Raw genomic sequence first — 27800 nt, forward strand, 5'->3', positions numbered from 1 at the left:
TGGTCACTTTTTATATAAATCATTTATTTTCCTGTGTAAAGGATTATACCAATGTTCACGTTAATTGGATGGCAATTTTTATTTGTTAAATTCTCTTCTATAATCCTTGTCTCCAGGTGGGAATAGCCCTGCGGAGAGAAGTAGTAGATACATTATAAGGAAATGAAAAAGACTTTAAGAAAAGCCTTAAACTTTATTTATAATTTTTTACCTATGTGGTATTTGCAGAAGAGGCCCTGCATCTATTGGACCTCTGTCTTTGGTGCGTTCTTCCCATCCTTTGGTAAGTTTGTACAATCTGGATGGATCCCGACTAACATTAATTTCAACCTGTAAATAGAAAAATGAAATAGAAATGAAAAAATGAAAAATTATGACCTATTAAGTTATATTAACTACTAAATTTATAATTTCTACACTTACAATAGGACATTAAATAGGAAAAGCAATTTCATAAAAACCAAACATTAATAAAAATTCAATAGGAGCTTTTCAAGAAGTAACTTTTATATGTTCCTCAAGTAACCACTTTATTTTCCTAAAGAAGCGATGCTGTGATTGTTTTTAATTTTAAAAATTAAGGCTTTCTAATTATACAATAGCAACTTAATAATAAAAGTTACCTTTAAATATCTGGCATATTTCTTCTAATTCTCCCTCAAAATAAAGTTTAAGGTTTTTAAGACTTTTTCATTTCCTTATAATTTATCTACTACTTTTAACCACAGAGCTATTCCAACCTAATGATAAGGATTTTGCAGAAATTGACACTAATATGAATATAGCCATATTCTTTACATAGGAAAATAAAAGAGGATAGGACCAGAAATCAATTTTTTTTTTTATGTATTAGATTAGAAAATTCCTCTTCTTTACTCACTGAGCTAAGCAATACCATTTGGATGTCAAAAAAGTATGACTGGTAAGTCTAAGGTATGGGTAGGTATGGAAAAAAGAAAGGAAAGAAACAGGAGAGCAAGAATCAAGGAAAGGAAGAGAAAGGAGAGAAAGAGACATTTCTCTTTTATAAAACATATTTAACCAGATACTTGCCTCCTATGCTTTTTTGACTTGTGCAAACTATTAAAAACTTTAAAGGTACAATAAGGGAAAAAAGCCAAGGAAGTAAATGTGAGTTTTAAGTGTTTTATGTCTACATCTTTATAAGAGAGTAAAATAGGATAATATTGCCTAAGATTTTATAAAGTAGAAACTCAGATATAGACCTAGGATACAGTACCTTTTTCCTTAATTTTGCCAATCTTCTTTCTTTTTCTATCTTTTCCTTTTTCTTTGCTTGTTTTTCCAGAATTTTTAATTCAAGTTTATGTAAATCCTAAAAAAATATACAAAGTGAAAAAGGAGATGTGTTGTGAAGACAAGGAAAATTAAAATTTCCTTGAAAGTCTAGTTGTTTGCTGTCTGAACTAGAAGTTCAGGACTCTCTAATCCTGACTCCTACATGTAACAGTTGAATAATCTGTCTAAATCAGTTCCTCTCTCTGGGCCTCAATTTCCTCCTTCGTAAAATGAAAAGTCATTTAATTCAAACCTCCAAATCTGTTCCTTGTTCTAATATTACATGATTATAGGCAGCTAGGTGGTGCAGTGGATAGACCACCAGTGCAGGAGACAAGAGTCAGGAGGACCTGACTTCAAATCTCAGCTCAGACACTTGACACTCACTAGCTGTGTGACCTTGGGCAAGTCACTTAACCCCAATTACCTCATCCTGGGTCATCTCCAGTCATCCTGATGAATATCTGGTCACTGGATTCAGATGGCTCTGGAGGAGAAGTGAGGCTGGTGACCTGCACAGCCCTCCCTCACTCAAAACAAAGTCAAGTGCAAGTCATGTCATTATTTCTCTGATGGCATGGTCTTCTTCAACAATGAAGGATGAACACACACATGATTATAAGATTTTTAAATGACCTTCAAATATTTTTAGAGATTAATGCTTTAAATTTTTGATATATGGATATATTGTAATGTTTTCTAATGAACCAAATTTTGTCAAAAGAAGTTGAGCGATCTAGGAAGTATGCTATAAAACCATTGGGGTCTCACTTGGAATATGACAGCCCCCAATGAAATTAACATGCTACCAAGCTAAAATGACCTTTCCCTTTACCCTTAGTACTTGTACAACTGAAAAAGTTCTCCCTGGATTCCTAATCTAATGGTCTTGTTTCATTCCCACACATAGCCTCAACTTCATGGGAGGGAAACTTCCATTATTTTTCAGGTGATTTCACTTAATAGGCCAGCAATTTTAACAGAACTAGCTGGCAGCACACAATTTTTAAACTCAACTGAAGATTTTTATTTTAGTGAACTAAGTAATAGTCTAACATACATTATAATGTTTCTGCCTATTATGTTGCAATTAGTTCCTAGAGCTATAATTAGTTTCAATTCACAGAAAACTTTTTTTTTTCAAAGCATCAGTTATGGTGTTTGTTTTCCAACTAGAAATAAAAACAAAAAGAATTCTGTTTTAGACTACTAAGAAGCAAGTAGACTTAATTTATACTGATTTAGGTAAGTAGCAATTCGAGGGTACAGTCAAGAGCAACTTCACAGATCAATATCCTTTCCAATGATAGCTAACCATTCGATCAAATAGTAAAACCTATAAGTATTCAAATAGGGTGATGCATTCTTGTCAAAGACATTTCTTTCTGTGATGGGGTTCTGTACAGAGACCAGGACAAAGAGAAATTCTCTGTGGGTGGGGAGATACTCCTGATGATCCTGTCTGTGTATGACACTGAGCTGATTGCATCAAGCTCCAGAGCTTTGAGAGGTTCTTGGAAAAGATAGGTAACCACACAAATAAGTTTGACCTATCTATTCACAAAGGAAAAATGAAGTAGAAGAAGGCCTATTGTCCATATTTCAAGTTGCACTGGGAAGAACATCCTATAGAGTAGAGAGACCTGGGATCTAACTGATCTGGGAATTCTCTACAACAATATAATCTGAAACTCTTATGTGCTTTCCCATCCTATGCAACCATTGTCCACGTTCTCTGCAAAGTAGACCAGAAGGGGCCAAGCTAACATACTGGAGAACTCCCTTTCTTTCTCCTAACATTGTAATAGTACTAGTGAAGCAGTACTTGTCAAACCTTCCTCTTGCCATATGATCAGCCTAACTTCTCCTCCTATCATAAAATCCCTGATAACATACTTTAATCTTCTCATTCTCTGAAGTTTCTTCTGGTTACATGCTGCAGTCTGCTCACATTTATCATGTACCTCTCCACTGCTCTCAATGTAATACTATCTTTAGTTCTTTAGATGTAGTAGTATTTCATGTCTTATTGCCATATAGTAATACCAATAAAATGTCAGTATAGAAAAGATGAGACTTTGCTTTCATAAGAAGCTTGGGTTTAGTAAAATAACTTGGTAATTCCCCAAAAATAATACATCACATTCTTCTCCCCTCCTCCTATTCAACTCTGGGCCTAGCCAATTGTCTGTCTGTGCTGTCTATCCTACAAATACATATTTTTGGACAAACTCTATAGGGTGTCCATCCAAATGCATTATTAGCAGACCTACCAATTAGTCCAATCACTCTAGGAAACAGTATGGAATTACATAATAAAAGTAAAGACCATATCCTTTGACCCCAAAATCTCACTAAAAGAATATGCACAATGACTATAACAATGTAAATTTTAAAATCACTAAAATGAAATAAAATTCTGAGTAAATGAAAAATGAATGATGGGCCTAAATTAAATATCAGAAAATTAAATATCTCCTTCTTTACAGTAAAGGGGCAAGGGAATATTAAGGCAAAATTTATATTTAAATATGTATATATGTGTATACATATTTGTGTGTGTATATATGTATATATACACAATACATAGTATATTATATATGTACATGTATATATAACAATTATAATATATAATTTATATACATACATGTGTGTATGTGCATATATGTAGTCAAAAGAGGTACGACTATTAGAAACATTAGGTATTTTTTCTTAAATTCCTTGTTAATAGGGGAGAATTCCCCCCACCCAGATCTTGATGTTAAGAGAATAGGTATCAACAAAACATATTTCAAAAAAAAAAGAGAACATGATCAGGAGGGAAAAGCTAATTATATATACACATGCACACAAAACACACACATGCACACAGGGGAAATATAAATATATCTATAAATACACACACACACACACACACACATACATACTCTCTCTTGAAACCTGCTGATTTCATCTGTAGCCACTTTTCTTCTTTCTTCCCTTTCAGCCTTCTCCTTCACCTCCTTTTCAAGTTTGCACAATTCTTCCTGCTCTCTCTTCTGCTGAGTGTGTTTTTCCAGTAGTAATTTGAGCTGAAACTGGCGCTGACGCTCTCTCTGCTGCTTCTTCTCTCTTTCCTCCTCTTTTCTTAGTTGCGACGCTTGCTTCATAGAGAGCTCCGTAATCTTCTGCCTTTTCCAGGCTTCAATGGCTAATTTCTGTCTCTTTCTCTCCTCATCTCTTTGTTTCGGGGACTCTTCTCGTTGAAGCTCATGAGTCCTCAGCGCTTCCTCTGACTTTTCTTTCACCATCAACATTTCCTTTTTTTCTTGCTGTTTCTTTGTTTTCCATTTCTGAATAGACTAAATAGATTGAAGGGTAAAAAAAGTAAATTTGTTTACTTTAAATCAAACATAAAAACTCTTACCTTATATTTCCAGGAAAACTACACAGGACTCTTGTTTGGTTAAATTTTAGAATTATTTTGTGGGTTTTTTTTTTAATGCAAACTTTTTTTATAACCATTTTAAGAATGTCTTATTTTACTTTTACAGTCCTGATTATAAATTCTGTTGGTTCTTTGAGTCACCTCTCCTAATAGACTTCTTCATACTTTCCAATTCTTCTCCACTTTGCCGAGTACTACCATAGCTGGGTTCTTCTATGTCTCTGCTTGTCCCTTTGCCCTTTATAGGCAATACTCTCGTCATCTCACTCCTATTTCCAATTCTCTTTTCTGGAGTCTCTTTTTGTGACTGTCTTCTAATCTGATTCTTGTGTAAGGAATCAATGGTGAAATAACTCAATTATTATATAAAAGTTTAGTATTAACCCAACCGATGTTAGTTTTCAAATGAAGGGAAACTCTCTCCCAATCTTTAATACAGCGTTCTAGATCTTTCTTCACATCATGCAGCACTTTTACCATCATTTGAAGACTGCCTGTCGATAGTGAAAGAGCACTGCCTGTGGAAATCAGAGGATCTGGATTAAAACTGTAACACTCTGACACTTCTCTGTGACTATAAGCAATTCACTTAGGACTCAATTTCCTGAACTTTAAAATATAGAGGTTGAACTCAATGGCATCTGAGATTCCTTCCAGTTCTAGCTTTATGATCCTATGTTTTTTCTCATTCTAACTTTATGTTACGGTTTATGTTCAGATTTTGAGGCACCTACTTAACGCTCTTGGAGACTACATCAAATACATTTTAGTCTGAAAATGCTATAAGTAATTTGACCAGAACTCAGGTTCAAAATCATTCAAAAATTCATTCAAAATCATTCAAATTCAACATGATATCTGAGTATCTGCTATGTATAAACTATTCTGATAGGCAATGTAAGAGTTATTTTGATATAAAATTAATAATCTTTAGCATCTTTAATGATCCAAAATTATTGTATGAGATGTTTCCATATTCTGAAAATTCTGGAAGACCCCTTCCTATCCCAAAATTTTCAGCAATTTATTGAAATATTTTAAAATGTTATGTTTATCAAAACATTTTTTAAAATGCTGTAAGTTGATCTCCATTAAAGTTTAGCTATTTTCCTAATAATTAATAACAAAGTAAGCTATATTTATTTTCTCATAACATTACAAGCAATTGTTCATAGATACAACAAAATTACTAACATCTGAGTCATCATTATAAAATAGCATTAATTAATGATCCTTAATACTCTTTTCAGCAGTCTAGGCACAACATAGCCATTATCTACTGAGAAACAGCCTAAAGGACTTATACGGACACTGAGGAAAAGATGGAACTCACTTCAGAAGTCCACTGTGTATGAATCAGCAATATTCTGAAACTCTAATTTAGAGAATTCAAAGTTAAAATTTGTTTTGTCTGACTTCTCTCTAGACTAAACTTCCTGTATCATCATTTATGATGACTTTTGCTGACAATTCTGCTAACCAGTCTTTGACTAATAAGGAAAGAGGTTTATTAGTTATCACTAAGGAGGTATATAGAAGAAAGTATTAAAACTACAGTCTTTAAGAAAAAGGAGAAACTGAGGCACAAAAAAGGAATAAAAGCTGATGCAATAAGTCAGGCAACAAACTATCCAATAGACTAGAAAAACATGTTTTAATATCCAAGTCTATGATAGACATTTAACGTACCAAAATGGGCATATGCCTTGGCAGAAACAGACCACAAGCTGAATTGTGCCAAGTATTTTTAAAGCATTTTATTTTTTAAAATAGGAGCATTTCAAAAATATGTCATAGCTATTTAAAAGTTACTGATACTAATGAAACAGTTGTCAATACATTTATGTAAGTTCACAGGCACACATAACCCTCCCAAAGGGTAAGCTAGATGGTACAACAGAGCGTCAGGCCTAGAAACCTCAAGACCTGAATTCAAATCTAGGTTCAGACACTTTATAGCTGTGTGACCCTGGACAAGTCAAACTGTTTGCCTCAGTTTCCTTATCTGTAAAATGGGGATGATAATAATAGCACCTTCCTCCTAGGGTTGTTGGGAGGATCCACAGTGCCTTGCACATAGTAAGCACTATGTAAATGTTAGCTAAACATCATCACCCTCAAATTAAATATACCCATGCCCGAGCTTGGCTGATTACTGAAAGCATAGGACTGACAATAGTAGAAATGCTATGTATCATGGGAGAAAAGGCCATCTCAGTTTCCTGAGATTAATCAACAAGAAATATAACCATAGATAAACTGGCCTCGCTAATTTGAAATGGGAAACTGAAGTTACTTCTGAAAAGTGAGACAGTTTTTTCAACTTTGTCATCAAAAATACTTTTTAAAAAAGGCAAACATTAAACATCAAATATCTATAAATGTTTTGTAGCTATTGGTAACTATGGATGGATTTTCCAAAATGGCCCTGATTTGAAAGTCTGTTCTACTGTTCCCTTCTTGTGCCCCACAATCTCAAATCAAATGACCATAAAAAATCCTTTATTATACTATCACACCATGTGTCCTGATTTTTGGTTCAGAAGGCTTGGTAATAATCATAGGTATAAATAACATATTTCATGAGTGTCCAAAAAATAATCTTTTAAAAAGAGAAAATATTATTGAATGTTCAATCATAATTGCATTTTTATTAATATAGAAACTAAAATTAACTAAACTTAATTTCTAAAATTAACAAGTAAACTTAATTTTAAAAACTGACAAACTTTTAAATGAAATGCAAAAATATCACATTTTTGCTTTGTGATAAACAAAGGATATCCAAAGACAATCGATATTCAAGATATTTCTCTTTAATAAGATCAGCCAATTCAAACTGACCAAAACAAATTAAAGCTGCTTATGTTGCTCACAGTATCGGATGTTGTTCAAGTGTTACTGAATCTCTAGCCATCCACTTTCCGATCAGCTCTATTTGGTTTCCACTCCACAGAATATCATGCCCCAATCAGGATAAATCCATCACCTGAAATCTCATCATCATGCTCACTGACCTTTTCAAATCCAGTGCCTCTCCCCTCTGACTGGTGGGACTAATAATAATTAGAGGATAATAACCTCTTCCCAAAGTCTTCCTTTATAAAGGGCTGGAATCTGAACTATCTTGGTAACTCTCCACTTTCCATCAACAGTTCTGCTTGGTGCTCCCACCCCACTTCCTGAAAGCCCCCCTTTTTTGTGTGGTCTATTCCCACTTGACTGCAATGACTGCCTTTCTGTTTATTATTTTAATTCCTAGGGTTTAGCACAGTGCCTGGCACACAGTAAACACTTAATAAATGTTTACTGAATTGAATTAACTTAAATTCTTCAGTCACATCATTGTGATGAACTGATAAAATCAATTCTTGTTCAAGGCACAAAATTACAAGTGAGTGAATTTATGGACAGTACAACAAGAATAATTAGCCAAAGAGAAAAACTTGAATCCACAGTAGTGTCTCTCCAAAGAAGAAAAAGCGAGGACAACTGATTTGGAACACAAATATACTGAAGTAAAAGACAATCTAGAAAAAGAAAAGCAAAAAGAAGTAACATTAAAGAACAAATGATAATGAAATGAGCAAAACACATTGACTTTGAAGAGGGGATGTATAGAGACAAGTTAGGTAAGGAAGAACATGACGTGTAAAAAAATATCTGAACAATATATGCAAGAAATAATACCAAAAAATTGCCAGAACTTTTAAATACAAAAAACCAAGTACCGATCAAAAGAAGCCACCGACTGCCTCCAGGAAAAAAAAATCTTTGCTGCAAATAGTTGTGAAATATAGCAATTCCAATGAAAAACAAAAGATTTTCAAATATAAAAGAAAATTCTAGTCACAGAAGACTATTCTGTATTTATCAGATACAGGAAATGGGAATCATATATTCTCCAAAACAAAGGTCCCAGATGCAACCCCAAAATGACATAGCCTGTTCATCTTTTCATGCCCTGGCCCTGTCTTACAAACCTACCTCTCCTGCAAAACTGACCTAATTATCAAAGGAAAAAAGACAGACATTCATAAAAGAAAGGGATTTGAAACGTTCCTGAAAAAAAAAGACAAGAGTAGAATATTTAACTTACATACACTCCAAACAACAGGAACATAAGAAATTAAAAGAAATAAAAGACAAGCAAAGAAATTAATTACCCTATCTCTAGAAAATATTTTTAAAAATCAAAGTGAAAGATATTTGTGGAGTTGTGGAAACAAAACAAAACAAGGGTCAGACTATTAAGAGATTTCTTTCAAAAAGACTTTCACTTTCACTACCAGGGTGTCCCACCCCACAATCCACTGCCAAGGCGTGTTGATTTCACCAATGTCAACATCTTTCAGATACACTTCCTTCTCCCATCTGACAAGGCCATCACTCTGGTCCAGGCCCACTATGACAGCATGCTCAAACAGTTGCAGTAGCCTGCTGGTGAGTGTGCCACCCTAAGTCCCAATCCATTCTCCATTCAGACTCCAAAGTGATTTTCCTTCAGCTCAAGTCTGATCATCTCTCTCTCCCTCTCTCTCTCTCTCTCTTTCTCTCCCTAACCCTCTCTCTCTCCCTTTCTCTCTCTTTCTCTCCCTCTTCCTCTCTCTCTCTCTCTCACACACACACACACACACACACACACACACACACACACACACACGAGCACTTGTCCCACTTCCCACTCAAACTCCAGGATCAAATACAAACAAATACAAAATCCTGTTTGGGGTTCAAAGTCTTTCATACCCTGGCCCTCTCCTACTTCTCCAGTCTTCTTACACCTTACTGTCCTTCACATATTCTTACAACCTGCAGTGACACAATGAAAAGCCGTGCCTTGGTTTGAGCTCACATCTCTCCTGGTTATTCAGCTATGAGCTGTGGGCTGCTGCTCACTTCTGTTACTTCTTCCTACTCAACACACAGCCTCGGGCCTATAAATCAGTCATTCCTTACCCTGGCTCACCGTCCCTAGGGGCAGTCCCCTTCTCAGTCCACACTGGATCTGTTAGGTAAGCTCTAGAGTACGAGCAATAAAGTGGCCAAGTGGTTCTTGTTCCTGCACCCTGCACTACATCAGACCCCTCTCTCCCTGCCCTAATGCACAGTCACGGGCACCGCTCAGTGTCCCTCAGCTAGAAGTTTTTGGGTGGCACCTTCTGTCTAGATCTGCTGGCAGATCTCCATCTGTCTCCCTATGTGGACGTGAGATGCAAAAATGGCTCACTGTGGTTCCTCCTTAGGTTTTCCAGGGCTCTGATGGAGCAGCTCTGGCAGGAACCTGCACTGTACAGCTTCTTCCTACCCGGCTCTCTTGGTGGGTCTCCATTATTTTGATTACAGCACCATTCTTCTTGATTAGACAGATAAACCTGCTTGCCCTCATCTAACAGTAGTATAAAGAACAATGCAATGCATTGGATTTGGACAGGTGATATCTTTAAAAACATGAGCTCTAGGCTAGTTTCTGATTCCCTTATCAAGAAAATGGTAGAATACATGTGACCTTGGTGTGTTATATAATTAGAGGAGGTGAAATGGCAATAAAAGCAGAATGCTGGGTATTCTTTGATAGGCTATACTCTAACTACCTATACGTTTCATATCAATTGCACAGAAAACTTCTCTGTTTCTTATTTTACTTCTAGGAAACATGCTCATTTTAGGCTAATAAAGACCTCTTGTTAATCAAGACTGATGTTCCAGTTTAATTTTTTAATATAAACCATATATCAAATGGAATATCTGATAGGTTTGAATAACACCTACAATGGCCTGAATACAGGCTGTTCCTGCTGGTCATTACCCAGTCTGCTGCAGGCCCTGTAAGCGGTAGCATCACTGATCTTCAAAGAAGTGCTTAACCAAGAAGTCTGAGGTATTTGCACTATTATAAGCACACTCATTAAAATTTGGCTTACTGGTTCCATGACATATGTTAAAAATTAAAAGAGTATCAAATGACTAAATTAAATTATAAAGCCACTGTTTAGCACTATTTCAGTAGGACACAAGATTAGGTGTACTGGCCATGCCTGATATAGCTACTTTTTTAGCCAATGAGTTGGAGGGGAAGAGGAGGACCAATGGTAAAGAACTGCAATAACAGGGGTACACACTATGAGCAAATAGAGGCTTTCTATATATTTTTACAATATCTAGAGCATGTGATTTGGCATTTCTTCCATAATTTATGTTTTAAAGTTAAAAGAACATAGCATGCAATTAAATTAAAATGCAAAGTAATTTTGGGGGAGACATTAGGATATGCTTGGGCACATATGGCAAACCACGTACAGTGTGCTATACTAAAAGAGGATATTAATTACTATGAATTAACCATACTATATGGGGTTTTCTGTTCATTTCAGTTCTAAAGCTTTACTTGATCTTTCAATATAAGTTTTATTTTATCTGAATATAAACTTATATTAGTTCTTAAGTTTGAACATATTTAGCATTTTAATGCTTTAATTTTACTACTTTAAGTGCTTTAGGTCAAATAAAGGGTGCTTATGAAAGGTGAGGTGAAGGGGAAAAAAACCAAATCATAGACTAACCAAATGTGCCTGAAAAGAAATACATCCAAAGAGTAAAAGCTTTTTTTAAAAAAAAAAAACTATATAAAAAACAAAAATTGTACCTCTTTTTTTCTTTCTTCTAAAGACAGAAATTTTTGATACCATTTCTCATGTAGCTGAACCTCATCTTCTGTCCTTCCAGGTAGATACGCTAGAACTTCTTTCATGTAGCTGGGTTTCCCTTTATGCTTATTTCTCACTCTTAGAAAACATTGGTGATCATAATCATCCCATCCCCCTTGTCGTCCTCCTGCTTGCTGAAGGAATTTTTCAAATTCTACTACTTCTTCAGGAAGATTATTTGGCATCACTGTGTCCAAGGGAACTCTGCTTGATGGTGCTTTGAAAGGTCTCTCTGTTCCTGAATTACTCAATGTCCAGTTCTCTATTTTTCTCTCTAAAGCACTGAGTTCATTACTAGTTATTTTCTCTTCTTTAATAAGATCTTCATATCTAAAAATAAGAATAATATTTGAATAGTCACCTTTTTAAAAAAAAATATACGTCAATCCTCCAGCAAGGTGATAAAGAAAGAGAAATGAATTTGCACTCTTGTGGATCTGAGTTCACGTCTTGACTTTGACTCTTACTAGCTGTGTAACAACAGAGACACTTAACATCTCCGAGTCTCAGTTTTCATAAATATAAAATGGGTATATTTGTACTACCGAATTCACAGGGCAGCTAGGTGGCACAGTGGATAGAGCTGGGTCTGGAGTCAAGAAGACTTATATTCATGAGTTCAAATCTGGCCTCAGATACTCATTAGCTGTATGACCCTGGGCAAGTCACTTAACTGAGTTGGCCTCAGTTCCACATCTATATAATAAGCTGGAGAAGGAAATGGCAAACCACTCCAGTATCTTCATCAAGAAAACCCTAAATGGGATCATGAAGAGCTGCACATGAATGAAAAAACGAATCAACAACCCTTCAAAGAGTTGTTGTGAGTAAATTACTTTATAAAAGTAAACTCCATAGATATGATTTCTGTTATATACTAACTCTAGGTTTCCCTACACTTCAACAACACTACCTAGCTCTATTTCCTCTTGCCATTTATTTTCCTTGACTGAGAGGGAGCATGGTGTACTTGGAATCAAAAGACCTGAGCTCAAATTTTACTTCTTCCGCTTAATAACCTATGACCTTTCTTGGTCTCAGTTTTCTCATCTGTAAAATGAGTGGAGTTAGACTGAATGGCTTTGAAGGTCCCTTCCAACTATAAATCTATGACAGTGTTGGTTTTTTTTGTAAGTTCCATGATACTAGCACACTCCTTTCCATTTACTTTCCTTTATTCTCATTCTTATCTGTCCTCTCCTTTTAACTGTCCTCACCCAATTTCTGTATAATTCTTATCCTTACAGGCTCATATACCTAGAAGGGACCTCGAGGTCTTAGTCTAACCCCTTTATTTTCCAGATGAGGAAACTGAGGCCCAGGGAGGTTAAATGACTTACCTAAGGTCACACAGGTAGTAAATATCAGAGGCAGGCTTTGAACCTAGGTTCTCTGACTCCAGAGCCAGTACTCTCTCTTCTTCTCCCTTGGCTCAATCCCCTTTCCCCCTCTATCTCACTACCCCCATCCCATTGCCCTCCACCTTTCTACAGTTCTAGGTTCTCATCTAGGTTTAATTACAGAGGTTTATGGCAGTGTAAGGTATGGCTGCTTCTATCTGGTTGTTCCCAGCAATACTTGTTCCACATGTCTACATGTATCTCTGGTGAACTAGATCTTATCCTTGCTCCATTCCTGGAACAGTGATAGGCAAAAAGGAAGGTGGGAGAGAAATTTGTTGCCATAGTCAATAGCAATGATAGTAGCCAGAAGTGAGAACTAACACCTTTAAGGGTGAAAGACTAAAAAAATAAAAAACAGAAAACACAAATTCAAAAGTGTTGCAGTTTGAAACTATTTAACACAGCTACAAATCATTCTGCAAACATCAATAAGCCCTGATCACTTTGCTGCATTAGAGAGGAAAACAATGAATACTCATAATGATAAAACTCAGTCATCACAAGAAGATTGTTACACTCAGTATAATCTGTTAAAGAAGATAGATAAATGTATAATACATTTTAAAAACATCTATGCAAAAAGTGATTTTTTTTTAAACTTGGTAATTGGAATTTTATATATATAGGTTGGACTAGCTCAACTCTGAAACCGAGAGGTAGAAAGCTACATGGGATATCAAAATCTATGCCAAGGGAAGGCAAAATCTGTCAGATTCTGCCAAGCTGGAAAGGTTTTACAAACAGGCTTCCTGACAGACTGTTCACTCTCTGCACAGCAGAGGAGATAATAACAATAACCAACATTGATATCATGCTTTAAGTTTTGCAAATTGCTTCACCAACGATCTCATTTTATCCTTAAAACAGTCTCGGAGGTAGGTGCTACTATCCCCATTTTAAAGATGAGGGAACTCAGGCAGAAAGAGATTGATTTGCCCAGGGTCTGAGGCCAGATTTGAACTCAGGTCTTCCAGACTACAGCAGCACTCTATCCAGAGATAAGTACAGAGAAGTTCATCACCAAAAGGTTTGGCTACTGGGTGACAAATTTGGGCCTCTGCAACACGGAGGAGAAAGGGAAGGGAAGAAGTATTTATGAAGTGTCCACTAAATGCCAGGCACTGTGCTAAGCACTTTACAAATATTATCTCATTTGACCCTCATCCTAACCCTGTGAAGTAAGTGCTATTATGATCCCCATTTAACAGCTGGGGAAACTGAGGCACAGAGGGGTTAAGTGATTTGCCCAGAATCACACAGCTAGTAAGGTGGTATTTGAACTCAGGTCTCCAGACTGAGCATTTTATCTACTGCATCACCTATAAAACTACCCTCAAGCCTATATTGTCCCCCTTCTCCTTCTACACTGATAATGGCACAGTAGTGGAACAAGCAGTTAGGTTAGAATCATACAGTTCTCTATGTACAAACATTAATTTAACTATCTGGTGCTCCTAATATGCAAGCTTTGCCAGCAATGATTTGATACATTTCAAAAGGAAGCAAACCCAATCAATAGTGACATTAGAAATGAAAAGAGGAAATAAATGATTTGCAACTAAGTTTAATGACTGATAACAGATTCTCCTTGGAGAGAAGAATGAAAGAAAAAAGTCACATTTTAAACAATTATTTTGCAAACAAATGCAACAAGAAATGTCACTGCAGAGAATATTTGGTCACTTTGCCTTTGCATACTCACAGTGAACAGGATAAAGAAAAAGAGACATTCTAGAGCCTCTAAACCAAGTTGACGTACTTTGACATCCAATGACTTCAATGCAAGGTGTGTATAGAGGGAAATGGCAAAAAAATGCTGAAAAAATAATTTGGAGTGAAGAAAGGTACCCAAGCCTTCTAGACTATTCAAAAGCCTAACATCTGTATCACATGAATATTTTCTTCAAAAAGAAGCAAGTAGGTATTTCTTGAGACTGTATATTGTGAGGAATGTATTTGCTGGATGCTTCTACTTTGTCAAATCAAGAAAATGTGTTTTGTTTTACTTTTAATTTTATAAGAAACAAATAGGAAAGTAGTGGACGTGGAAAGAACTCAAAGCATCATGAAACTATATCTTACAGAAAGAAAATTATTGGTTACTGATTTGGGGCTTTATTTTGTCTGTGTTTGAATAAAAATGAGGGAAAGATTTAGATTTTAAAGTCTCATTTAAAAGTATCTTGCCTTTTGAAAATTCACTTTGAACATGTGTACTAGAAAAAGGAGTAACCATCTAAGTCATGCTGTATTACTTTTGTATAGTCTTAAAAATAACTAACACAGTGAAAATAAACTTGATTGAATGAAAAATAAAAATATTTTAAAACATACACAAGTCTCTGCTCTTCTTTAAAAGTATTGATGGCATTTTCAACTTCTTCCATCATTTCTCTCAATTTTTCAACAACTGTAAAAATAAAAAAGAGGAAGCAATCAATATGTCATATCTGCTACACTTTAACGTAACTAGTATATATGAAATTATAAGAAAAAAACTTAACTTTCATTCCATTGAAAAAAGTTTGAATTTGAAATACAATATCAGTGGCAAAAGATATCAATCTTAGAAAGTAACATAGTGGAAAAAAACCCTGAACTAGTCATCGGTATTATATTCATTTGTTCACTAACTAGTTCTTATCCTGAATAACTCATTTAAACTAACCTCTGTACTTCAGCCTCCCCATCTATAAATTGTAGAAAAATACCTGCCTTGCTGGATAGTAACATAGTAATATCATTATCACAACTAACACTGTAACACTCATACTGTAAATTAGTGGTTTTCACACACATTAATGCCACAACTTTTCTTTGCTCTTTCCATTTTGTTTACATGTCTTTACTCAATTAGTGCTAAAAAGAAAAACATTATGATATCTCAAAATATAAATGAATCTCTTCCCCAAGATATCTTTAATACACAAAAAGTACAGCATAAGTCACTTACATTCTGGTGTAGATTTTACATCTTTTAGCTGCTGCTGAAGCCTCTTTACATGGTTATGTATTTTGGTCAAGTGTTGTTGGATTTTAGCTCCTATAGAGATACCATGTAAAAATTAAGTATAAGATACTGGACTAAGACTAGTTTCTTCCAAGCTGCTTTCCAGTTTCCCCAGCAATTTTTGTCAAATGTTGTTTTTAACCCCAAAGCTTGGATGATCTTTGGGTTTATCAAATACTAGATTACTCCGGTTTTTTACCACTGTGTACTGTGTACTTAATTTATTCCACTTATCCACCACTGAATTTCTTAGCCAGTACCAGATTATTTTCATGACTACTGCATTGATTCCTGCGCTTTCTAGTGTTTTTAATAGCAATGGGTGTCGTATTTTGTCAAAGGTTTTTTCTGGATCTACTGATATAATCACATGATTTTTGTTGTTACTGTTAGCGATATGGTCAATTGATAGTTTTCATAATAGTGAACCAGTCATGCATTTCTGGTACACCTGATCAGTGTATGATCTTTGTGATATACTTCTATAATCTCCTTGTAGTAGTATTTTATTTAACAGCTTTGCTTTAATATTCATTAGGGAAATTGGCCTAAACTTATCTGTTTTTGCTCTCCCTGATTTAGGTATGAAAACCATATTTATTTCATAAAAAGAATTTGGTAGGACTCCCTCTTTACCTATCTTTTTCAAATAGTTTACAGAATATTTGATAGAGTTCACTTGGTAAATCCACCTGGTCCTATGGATTTTTCTTAGGGAGCTCACTGATGGTCTCAATTTCTTTTTCTAAGATACAGTTATTTACATATTCGATTTTCTTTTATGATAAACTTGGCAATTTATATTTTTGTAAATATTCATATATTTCATTTAGATTGTCAGTTTTATTGGCATATAATTGAGTAAAAAACTAATAATTGCTTTAATTTCATCTTTGCTGGTGATTCATTAACCCTTTTCATTTTTGATACTAGCAACTGGGTTTTCTTTGTATAAATAAAATTAACCAATGGATTATCTATTTTTTCCCATAAAACCAGCTCCCGGTTCATTGTTAGTTCGATGGTTTTTTTACTTTCAATTTCATTAATCTCTCCTTTTATTCTCAGGATTTCTATTTTGGTACTTAATTAGGGATTTTTAATTTGTAAATTTTCTAGTGCTTTCTTTTAAGTTGTATGCCCAATTCTGCTCTTTCTCTCTTTTACGTTATAGGGCATTTAGATATAAATTTCCCCCGAAGTAGTGCTTTGGCAGTAGTATCCCACAAATTCTGGAACGTTGTCTCATTGTCATCATTCTCTTTAATGAAATTATCATTTCTATGATTTGCTATTTGACCTACTCATTCTTTTTTTCTCTTTTTTTATTAATTTATTTGTTTTCAGTTTTCAACAATCACTTCCATATGTTTTAAATTTTCTCCCCCTCCCTCTTCCCTTCCTCCCCAAGATGGCATGCAATCTGATATGGTTCTACACATACATTCCTATTAAACACATTTTCACATTAGTCATGTTGCGTAAAAGAATTAAAACAAATGGGAGAAAACAAATGAGAAAAACCAAACCAAACCAAAACATAACAAAAGAGAAAATAGTCTGTTTCATTCTGTGTTCTGACTCCACAGTTCTTTCTCTGGATGCAGATGGCATTTTGCATCATGACCTACTCATTCTTTAGGATTATTTAGTTTCCAATTAATTTTTAATCTATGCTTCCATGGCCCTTTATTAAATTCACTTTTTATTGAATTGTGGTCTAAAAAAGGGTGCACTTACTATTTCTGCTTTTCTGATACATGGCCATTTTTTTGTGAAGGGGTCATGTACTGTGGAGAGAAAGATATACTCCTTTCTATTCCAATTGTTTTCTCCAGAGGCCTATCATATATAACTTGAGAAGAAATAACTTAGCTCTCAGTATGTTACTCTGAAACAGCATCCTTTTAACAACTTAAACTGGAACAAGGAGGTGTGATATACCTAAATCTCAAGGACTTAGTTTCCAGAGACGCTGTCTTTTTCTAGTCAGATCTCTTAGATAATAAATATTTAACCTTAATAAGATACCTAATGAAGCACAGTGACATGCTATACATGGCTCATTTCTCTTACATTCGGAGGCAGGCCTAACTTAGCCTTTTGCCTCAGGGACAGGCCACTTAAACCTGAGGATTCTTGCTTTCAACTATGATGCTCCTGGAGATCAAATCATATTCTTACTGTACATTATACTTAACCTAGGAGAAGAATTACTGATTCAGCAAGTACTTAGGAAGCATAGGCCTATATGCCTAGCAATTTGGTGCAGAGAGCAAATTAAAGATTGTCAGAGAACATACCACTGCATTTTCCCACAACTTTGTCTTTGCTAGCTAATGGTGCTCCCTTTATCTGGAACACCCTTCCCATGCCAACTTTGTTGTTCAATTCCAAGTTTCAGATCAAATGCTATGAAACCATGATCTTCATAGCCGAAAGCAGTCCTTCCCTCCTCTGAGTTTCCATATTTCTTCGAATATTTTTAATTGTGCTATTTTGTGTTATAAATATTTGTTTTCATTTCTCCTCTCAGACAATGACCCTCAATACAACAGAGATAGTTTAATTTTCATCTTCCATCGCAGCTCAGATATAGTGGATGCTCCATAAACATTTAATTAATGACAGTGGAAATTAAGAAATTCCACAAGGAAACCTAGAATTCCTTTATGAATTACAATGTAGTGAAGGAATTGGGTTTTATGATTCCTACCAACTCAAACCTTTGAAAGGTGCAAATGAATACTATTGTGCTCTAAGAAATGATGAAAAAGATAGTATAAGAGAAACCTGGGAAGACTTGTATAATCTAATACAAAGTGGAATAAGCAGAACCAGGAGTACAATTTATAAAATAACACTGTAAAAATGAAATGAAAGACTTAAATCTGAGCAATAAGATTAAATTAAGTTAATTAAATCTCAGAGAGATGATGGAATAAATATGCAGAATGAGATACATTTTGGAAATGGCTAATATGGGAATTCATTTTTAAGAAGGTATATTATAAAGTTTTTGCTTTAATTTTTTTTCATGGAGGGGCCACAAGGGGAGGAAAATACTTGTTAAAATGAAAAAAATTACTTTTCAAATTGTTCAAACTCATACACTGGCGGGTGGGGGGAAGAAATTACTAGTAAATTCTGACTCCTAACAAGCTGCAATACAGCTTCTTATACCATGAACTTTCTTTATAAGTCCTTTTGTTTGGTTTAGAACATTTTATTACATAATCAACCACTATTTCACCCCTATTTCTTCTACTAATTAGTCTTCCTACATGTAGTTCTGATCAGGTAAGTTCAATTCTCTACTGTTATTCTCATAATATTTTAAAGGACAATATTGATGTGGTAACATTCATTCATTCAATGAATATTAACTGATCACTTACTATGTGCAAGGAACTATGTCTAGTGAGGACAGCACTAAATAGGAGGTCAGAAAAAATCTGGATTTGAATCTACCTTTCTCACAAGTTGTACAAGTAAATCACTTCAACCTCTAGGGACGTCAGTTTCCTTATCTATTCAATGGTAGTAATATTATCAATGCAGTACCAACCTCACAGGACTGTGGTGAGGATCATACATAAAGTGCTATGTAAATGTTAGATATCATTTTAATAATGAAGACGCTATCCTTTAATACAGGAGTACACAGAACAATTAAATAGGTAGAGCAACCCCAAGAATCAATTTCTGTTTATTAGCAGATTTTATTACTAAGCCATTTTTTTTTCTGGTAAATCACAGGATAAATGTGTCAACATCTCTTCATCTCTGGGGATATTCTCTGGCTGTCCCTGAGGTCTGGAATGCTCTCCCACCTCACTGTTACCTCCTGACTTCCCTGGTTTCTTTCAAGTCCCAACTAAAATCTTACTTTCTATTTTTTTTTAATTGAATTATTTTATTTGTTTTCAGTGTTCGACAATCACTTCCATATAGTTTAGATTTTTTTCCACTCTCTCTCCCTTGTTCCCCCCTCCCTCCCCATTCCCTCCCTGAGAAGGTGTATAACCTTACATACTACCTTCTTCTTTCTTGATCTCTCCTAACTCTTGTGCCTTCACTCTTCTGGTTATCTTCCTTTCATCTTGAATACATTTTGTCTGTACGTTATTGTTGCATAGTCTCCCCTATTCAATTATAAGCTTCTTGAGGACAGGGGCTTGTCTTTTATACTTTTCTCTGAATACCAAATGCTTACCATAGAGTCTAGCAAACACTAAGAGCTTAATAAATGCTTACTGATTGCCTAACTGAATCAACAGGCACGTATTATGCATGAACTATGTGAGGCACTGGTAAGACAAAAACAAAAATGAAACAGTTCCTAGGAGTTTACATTCTATCACAGAAGAAAATATTTACAAATATAAATTCATACAGAATACACAGAAAGTAAATGAGGGAAAACATTAGCAGTTGGGGGACTCCAGAAAGGCTTCATGCACACCCAAACACCGTGCCTATGAAGTGAATAGATGTGAGCAGTGTTGTTGGGGTAGCACCATGATGAAGGAGACTGATCAGATATCTGGGATAAAGGAGAGTGAGGAGTTGAGAGTAATACCAAGGGACAAATCAGCTAGGATAAAGATAGCCTATACAGTATCAAAGCACAAGAAGACAACTATCCAATTTTATTCTCCATAAGAGTTTTAGTATATAAGGAGCTTACTTTCTGTTTTCCTGCTGATAACCAGTTTATGTTCAAGTTCTTCCAAGAAAATGAAATCAATTCGGAAGTCATTTTTTTTGTTGTAGAGATGACCATTTTTATCTTTTTCTATATTAGCAACTCTTAAGAGAAAGAAACACACTGTGAGAAGTTTAATTTGAAAACATTTAAAATTATTTCAAGTATGAAAACGCACTTGTTATCTCCTTTATTGTTACTTGTTTTGATTCCTTCCCAGTACTTATTAAACAATATTGTTGAATTTAACAAACCTTATAGAATGTAAATTATAAGACAATTTAAATTCAACAAAATCCATGTTTATCAAGTTATAATTCTTCACATTTACCTCTCCAATACAGACAACAGAAGGAGACACAAACTCAAATAACTTGTTCAGTCAAGTACTTCTGACCTTTTCCATATTCACTGCCTCCCATATTGGCTTTAGTAAGGTATTCTACAAGGGTTATTTTTTTTTTAAACACACATATCAATCACTTAATTGATAGATTTTTTTTTATGTGATGATGCTTCTGCTTTCACCGTAATGATTTCTTTTATGAATAGCTATCTTGATTAGGGAATAGTAGAACATCAACAAGATATTTGTCGAGCCTGGCAAAATTATAAATTGTACTTCTATTTATTATTTTGCTCTCAAGTATAGTTTTTAAAAAAGAATATTTTTTCTAATATTCTCATACTGGGTTAAGAAATCCTAATTAACACAGTAAATTATTAAACAAAACATTTGATTGCAAAGTATCATTTACTAATTTGCTAATAATTTACCACGCGACAACCATTATACCATTACAACGGCCCAAATCCAACAATCTAACTATATTTAGGTGGGTATATTTTGATGATTAAGGAAAAGAAAATTATTTATTTCCAAATGCTCACTTCATGTAAAGATGTATTTAAGATAAAAGTATTACATAAAAGCAGTGAAATTGTACTTTACCAAGGGATTTTCTATAGCAGCATTTTTTAACAACTAGGAAATACTTTTTTTAACTAAACAAGTTCTATCTATAGAACTGCAATGCTCACACACACACACACACACACACACACATATGGGTATACATCTATACACATATATACACACACATAATAATGCAATTTTAAATAAACATATTTAACGAATAAATGAGTTATTTGGAGGAAAGCCCCCATAGAAATTCAAAAAGGTTTTATTACCAAAGTCTTTGGGAGCTGGTGCTCTGTCTTCTAATGCTTTTTAAAAAAGATCTTCTCACTGCTCTGTACAAAGTGCTAATCAGTCAATGACTGTCACTGACTACTTACTGGAAAGACTACATAAGCATTAACAAGAAATCATTATTGACTATAGAGTTAGAACATATAAATCACAGATCTAGAACTGAAGGCACATAAGAGGCTATCTAGTCCAAACTGCTTTTTTTCATATATAAGGAGACAAATGCCCAGAGGAACCTGACCAAGGTTACACAGGTAGTAAGCATCACAGAGACAGGTCTTGAACTCAGCTCCTCCGACTCCAAAATGTACTTCTTTTCCCCTGTATCATGCTGCCTCTCACTTCTATCTATATTATAAGCTATTTTTAAATTTTAATCTTTTCTACATTTGACACATATACTTATTTCCCTTTTTATATTACAAAAAAAAAACAGGGATACAGGAAAATGAGGAAAAGAAAAATCTTCTTAAAGAAAATATAAAGTTTGTTCCATTTAATAAAAAATATCCCATTATGATTCATTAACTTTATGTGGATTCTTTTGTGAACCAACCCCTAAAAAAGCTCAACTGTCATAAGTTTGGAAGTAGTAAAGTTAATTTCTAACCATTTTCTTAAACTTACTGATTTTTTAATTTCTCTGCTGTACGTATGAATTCGGTTTTCTTGGCCTGATCAGCTTTCTGCTTCCAGTTATGTAACTGAAAAGGTCGAACTCCATCTTGAGTACCTGAATAGCTGTCATTCTTCAAAGAACACACAAACACAAATTATCATACACTTACAAAAATGTAAATTCATCTAAAGCTTAATTAATTCCAAGAATTATTTTACAATAAACTAAGAGCTCAATAAACCGATGAATACCAACTATGTAAGGGTAACAATTTCCTATTTGACGGAAACTTCAGAGAAAATTAAAAAGTTGTCTAGTAGAAATTAGGTTTAGACCAACAACTCCACCGTATACAATAAGCTGTAAATGGATTTAAAACCTAATATAAAAGGCCACATGCCATAGCATAAACAAATTAGAAAAGAAGGAATGGCAACTTTTACATCTTTAGAACTATAGAGAATTTTTAACTAAACAAGGATAAAAGTGATCATGATGGATAAAATTTACAATTTTCATTACATAAAATTGAAAAGCTCTTCTAAAATCACTGTAGTCAGAAGGGAAAAATATTTGCAGCAAATCTTTCAGATACATATTGATATCAAAATTATGTCAGGAATTGATATAAATGTATAACAAGAGCCATTCCTCAATTGGTAAATAGTGAAAGGACAGGAATGGGCAGTTTCCTCCTTTTTTTAAATACTTAGATTTTTACAAAAAATTATTATTTATTTTTAGTATTCATTTTTAAACAATTTTGGATTCCAAATTCTCTCCCTCCCCCCATTCTTCCCCAATTCATTGAGAAGGTAAGCAGTATGATATAAATTGTACATGTGAAGTTTTACAAAACATCTTTCCATATCAGCCATGTTACCAAAAAAAAAGCAAGAAAAATAAAGTGAAAAAATTATACTTCAATTTGCACTTAAGAGCTCATCAGTTCTCTCTCTGGAGGTGAATAGCACTTTTTATCATTAGTTTTTTGGAACTGTCCTAGACCACTGTTTTGATGAGAACAGCTAAGTCTTCACAGTTGACCATCATACATTATAGCTGTTACTGTGTGCAATGTTCTCCTGGTTCCACTCACTTCATTCTGTATCAGTTCATATAAGTTTGCTCAGGGTTTTCTGAATCCCTCCCATTCATTCCTCATTCCTTACAGCACAAGAGTGTTCCATCCCAATCATATACTTTAACTTTTCAGCCATTCCCCAATGATAGGCATCCCTTCAATTTCTAATTCTTTTGCCACCACAAAAAAAGAGCTGCTATAAATTTTGTACAAATAGGTCCTTTTCCCTTTTCTCTGATCTCTTTGAGATACAGACCTAGTAGTGGTATAACATCTACTAGTGGTCAAAGGGTATGCACAATTTTATAGCCCTTTAAATTCCAAATCGTTCTCCAGAACGGTTGGGCCCATTCACAACTCCACTGACAGTGCATTAGTGCCTCCATTTTTCTACATCCCCTCCAGCATCTGTCATTTTCCTTTTCTGTCATGTTAGCCAATGTGACAGGTGTCAGGTGGTGCTTGAGCACTGTTTTAAGTTGCACTTCTCTAATCCATTGTGACTTAGAGCATTTTTATATACCTATAGACAGCTCTGAATTCTTCTGAACTCAGAAGAAATGCCATTTATCAATACCATAAGGAAAAAGTGCTCCAAAACACTGAAATACACATAAAAATAACTGTAGTAACACCTGATATCCATCAGATTAGCAAAAATAGCAAAAAAAAAATTGCAACTATTAGAGGGGATTGTGGATGGACAGTCAGGGGAGCTACAAATCGGGACAATAATTCTAGAAATCAATCTGGTGCTACACCCAAAGTCATTAAAAAACTGTCTATATTTTTTTGACTCATTAATACCATTACCACTAGGTATATTGCCCAAAGAGGGAAAAGAAACAGGGAAAGGACCCATCTATATAAAAATTCTGACAGTAGTACTTTTTGTTGTAGCTAATAACTGGGGTGTGGATGCACCTCTACTGGGGAAAGGCTGAAAAAGTTGCAGCTTATAGATGTAACAGAATATTATTTTGCTATAAGAAGTAATCAAAGGAAGAAATCAAAGAAACTTAAGGAGATATGTATAGGCTAATAGTGATTTCATTTTTCTCCTGGCTATGCCTCTCACTTTTCAGATTTTAACAGTATGCCTCAGCTCCAGCCTCAACCTCTGTGAAGGCTGTCTAACCTGGAGCATCTAATTATGCCCTTGTCTTATACATCCTTCCACCATGCTGCTCCCATTCTCCCATCCTCCTAGTGCCTGCATTTTGGGCAGAAGCCCAAGCCACCTAGCCTTCATTTCCCTCCTAGTTGTGCTTATGACTCTATGGACTCTAAAACCATGCCTCTCTAAGTACTTTAACCCCCTTTTCTTTTCTCTTTTGTGTACTGCCTTCTCTAGTGAGAATGTTAAGTTTCCTGAGGGAAGAAATTGTTTTTTGTCTGTATTTGCATGGCACATATTAAGGGCTTAATAAATGCTTCTTGGATTGTCTTGCCTCAATGCAGTGCAGCAACTAGAGCCATAAGAACAATGGCCAGACTGATTTACAGAAAAATAATTCTAAAAGACTTTAAATTTTAAGAAATGCAGAAGACAAGTAATGATGAATCCTGTTTCCCATTTTCTTAAGGGTTGGTGTACTCACAAATGCAGAATGAGACATATATTTACAAACAATTTATAGATTTGCTTTGTTTAAATATCCTTATTATATTATCCTTGGGCAACTAGCGGGTGAAGTGGATAGAGTGCCAAGCCTGGAGTCAGGATGACTTGATTTCAAATCCAGCCTCAGACACATACTAGCTATGTGATCCTGGGCAAGTCACTTAACCCTGCTTTTGCCTCAGTTTCTTCATATGTAAAATGAACTGGAAGAGGAAATGGCAAACCACTCTAGCTAGCATCTTTGCCAAGAAAACCCCAAATGGGGTCATGAAAAGTTGGACATGACTGAACAACATACTCCCCTTACACTACTGGGGAAAGCTTATATGGGGGGTTAAATAGCATAAATGAAATATTAAAAATATACATAAGAAAAGAGGAAGTTCAGAAGGGGGCACAAGCAGGACAGTTTTGCTACTTAACCATCCACTTAAAAAACTGTAGCAACAAGTTCAGTTTAGTATAATTGCTAGCATTTACATGGTATTTTAAGGTTTGCAAAACACTTTGCAAATATCTTTTTACCTTTACAACAATCCTGGGTGTTGTAGGTGCTAGTATTATCCGCATTTTACAGATAAGGAAATGGATCTGGGTAGAAGGTAAGTGACTTGCCCTTGAAGTCTTACCCTACTGAGTGCCTTCCTGATTCTAGATTCACCCCTCTATCCCTTATGCCAACTAGATGCATCTCTTTAATGATCATTTCTGTTTTTTCTTTGGATACTGAAATATGAATGTTAAGTTCATTTTTTGAAAAATTTAAATGCAAATATTAATTTAATGCTTTTTAAAAAATTCTATCTCATTATGCCTTATGGGGTCATAAAGGTTTTGAAATTAATTATTATTACCATGTAATTTTATTAAAATACAACCTTACCCTGCCATGCCTCCACTTAATGTTTAACTCTTTTACTCCTTTTACAACTGCTTAACAGAGTCACTAAATACCTTATTCAAAAGCAAATCAACAGCAGGGCCTGAAACTTCAATACTTCAATGGACATGTGATATCCTTTCTCAGACTGCAGATTTAATTCCATCCAAACTTCCTCATCTTGTGAGTCCATATTCTTCCATAAATAATTCATACAGGATTCATAATTTGCTTAGGTTTCCTTTTAGGTCTAATAATATTCCAGTGGTATCAAATTAGAGCTTATCTCTACCTTATCTAAAGTCCCAAGAACTAGGGTGCTAACAGAAGACTACTCCATTTGGTGCAAGATGAGCATTATTTATAGACTCAAAATTTTTGAAAATAGGGAAGGATCTCAGAAGTTTAGAGAGGGTGGAAAATGGCAGAAAGCAACAAACTATACTGGTGATGCAGGGAAATAAACCCAAAAAATGGTCCTGAGATACATTTCTAAATGCGGGACTTTTAACAGTGCCTTTGCTTAAAAAGTTTACAGCTTTCCCTTGATATAATTTCTCGGGTAATAGTAAAGGAATTGGGTCAGACAGTTTCCCCCTTGGCGACCAGCTAACTACCATAAGCCCAGGAGAATGTGATTGCTGTATAGAGCCATATAATAAATGTAGCCTCCAAATGGGTAAGGGAGAAGCTATGTGCACCCAATTGTTTACATGTATTATAAAAACCCTAAATGACAGTTAACAGATCTAGGGCTAGAAGAGATTGCAGTCCAACCCTACTGTCTTACAGATGAGGAAAATGAGTCATGCACTCCTAATTCAGGCAGCATTAGTATTCCAGTAATTGCAAAGAACTGGACAAGGATTTTTGACTAGTCAGGTGTGGTACAATTCACAAAATAAACCTGAAAAATATGCAAAACAAATTTAACTTTTAATCATGTGTTAAATACATTGACAAATCCTATAAATAGTTACATTTTTACATCCAAATTTTTAGGTGTTTGTTTAAAGCAGATCCACCTCTATCTGCAAGACGGCAAATATGCCCAAAAGTACAGTTATGTGCATAATCAGGGCAAGTTAAAAGAGGCTGACACAGGGTATTAAACTGTTTTTTTAATGACAGGTGACAGAAGAAAGAAAAGCTGTGGATGAATTTATTAGGTGCCCCTGCTAAGGCTGAAGTGGATAGGGGGTCAGGAAGACCTGAGTTCACAATCGGCCCTGTTTGACTCAGTTTCCTCGTCTGTAAAACGAGCTGGTGAAAACCCCAAACGGGGTCATGGAATCAGCCACACCTGAAAACGACTGGACGACGCGTGCAGACAAGCCCGACCCTCCGAAGTGCCCAGCCACCACCCCGGGGGGCCACCCGGGAGCTCGCCTGGCAGCGGGCACCCACCGCACGGCGCCTCCAGCCATTGTGCCCGAGCGATCCGCGGCCTCTGCCAGGGGCGCCGGCCGGGGTCTGCTCCCCGGAGCAATCCCTCCGCAAGGAGGAGAACAAGCAGCCTGCAGAAGAAGCCCTCCGTGCCCGTGCCCAAGCCCCGCCTGGGCGGGGGAAGCAGCCTCGGCCCCCGCCCCGGGCCCACCCGAGACACGGCCTGGGGGCATCCCCGCCCCCGCCCCGGCCCCGATCCGGGAGCAGGGACGGAAACCAGAACGCGATTTACCTGCGATAATCCCGCCGCTGGAAGCGCCGCGGCCAAGGTCCGAGATCCGGCTTCTGCAGTAGCCGCCACCACTACGGTAGTCAAGGCGGCCATCTTTCAACAAGGTGTGGATGGAGAGTGAAGCTGAGGCAGGGGCGGGGCCGGAGGG

The 27800-nt window shown here is 35.6% G+C and overlaps 1 protein-coding gene across 1 annotated transcript; it reads right to left on the reverse strand.

The window, feature by feature from the left end:
- On the reverse strand, nucleotides 1-27800 carry CCDC112 (coiled-coil domain containing 112). Its single transcript, XM_072597204.1, has 10 exons — nucleotides 27653-27800; nucleotides 22395-22516; nucleotides 20537-20658; nucleotides 15790-15879; nucleotides 15171-15246; nucleotides 11373-11763; nucleotides 4227-4640; nucleotides 1241-1336; nucleotides 212-330; nucleotides 1-128 (listed from the first exon to the last, which is right to left on the reverse strand). Exons 1-10 carry the CDS (start codon nucleotides 27743-27745, stop codon nucleotides 98-100), a joined length of 1554 nt encoding a protein of 517 aa, XP_072453305.1. The 5' UTR covers nucleotides 27746-27800; the 3' UTR covers nucleotides 1-97.

The sequence above is a fragment of the Notamacropus eugenii genome, chromosome 3 (genome assembly GCF_028372415.1).
Source record: "Notamacropus eugenii isolate mMacEug1 chromosome 3, mMacEug1.pri_v2, whole genome shotgun sequence".
NCBI classification, from domain to species: Eukaryota; Metazoa; Chordata; class Mammalia; order Diprotodontia; family Macropodidae; genus Notamacropus; species Notamacropus eugenii.

Coding starts and splice junctions, on each gene's coding strand:
- CCDC112 (XM_072597204.1), bottom strand. CDS start 27,745: ATGGCCGCCTTGACTACCGTAGTGGTGGCGGCTACTGCAGAAGCCGGA. Junction 22,517..27,652: donor CAGCGGCGGGATTATCGCAG/GTAAATCGCGTT, acceptor TGTTCTTTGAAG/AATGACAGCTATTCAGGTAC. Junction 1,337..4,226: donor TCAGCAGGTTTCAAGAGAGA/GTATGTATGTGT, acceptor ATATTTTTTTAG/GATTTACATAAACTTGAATT.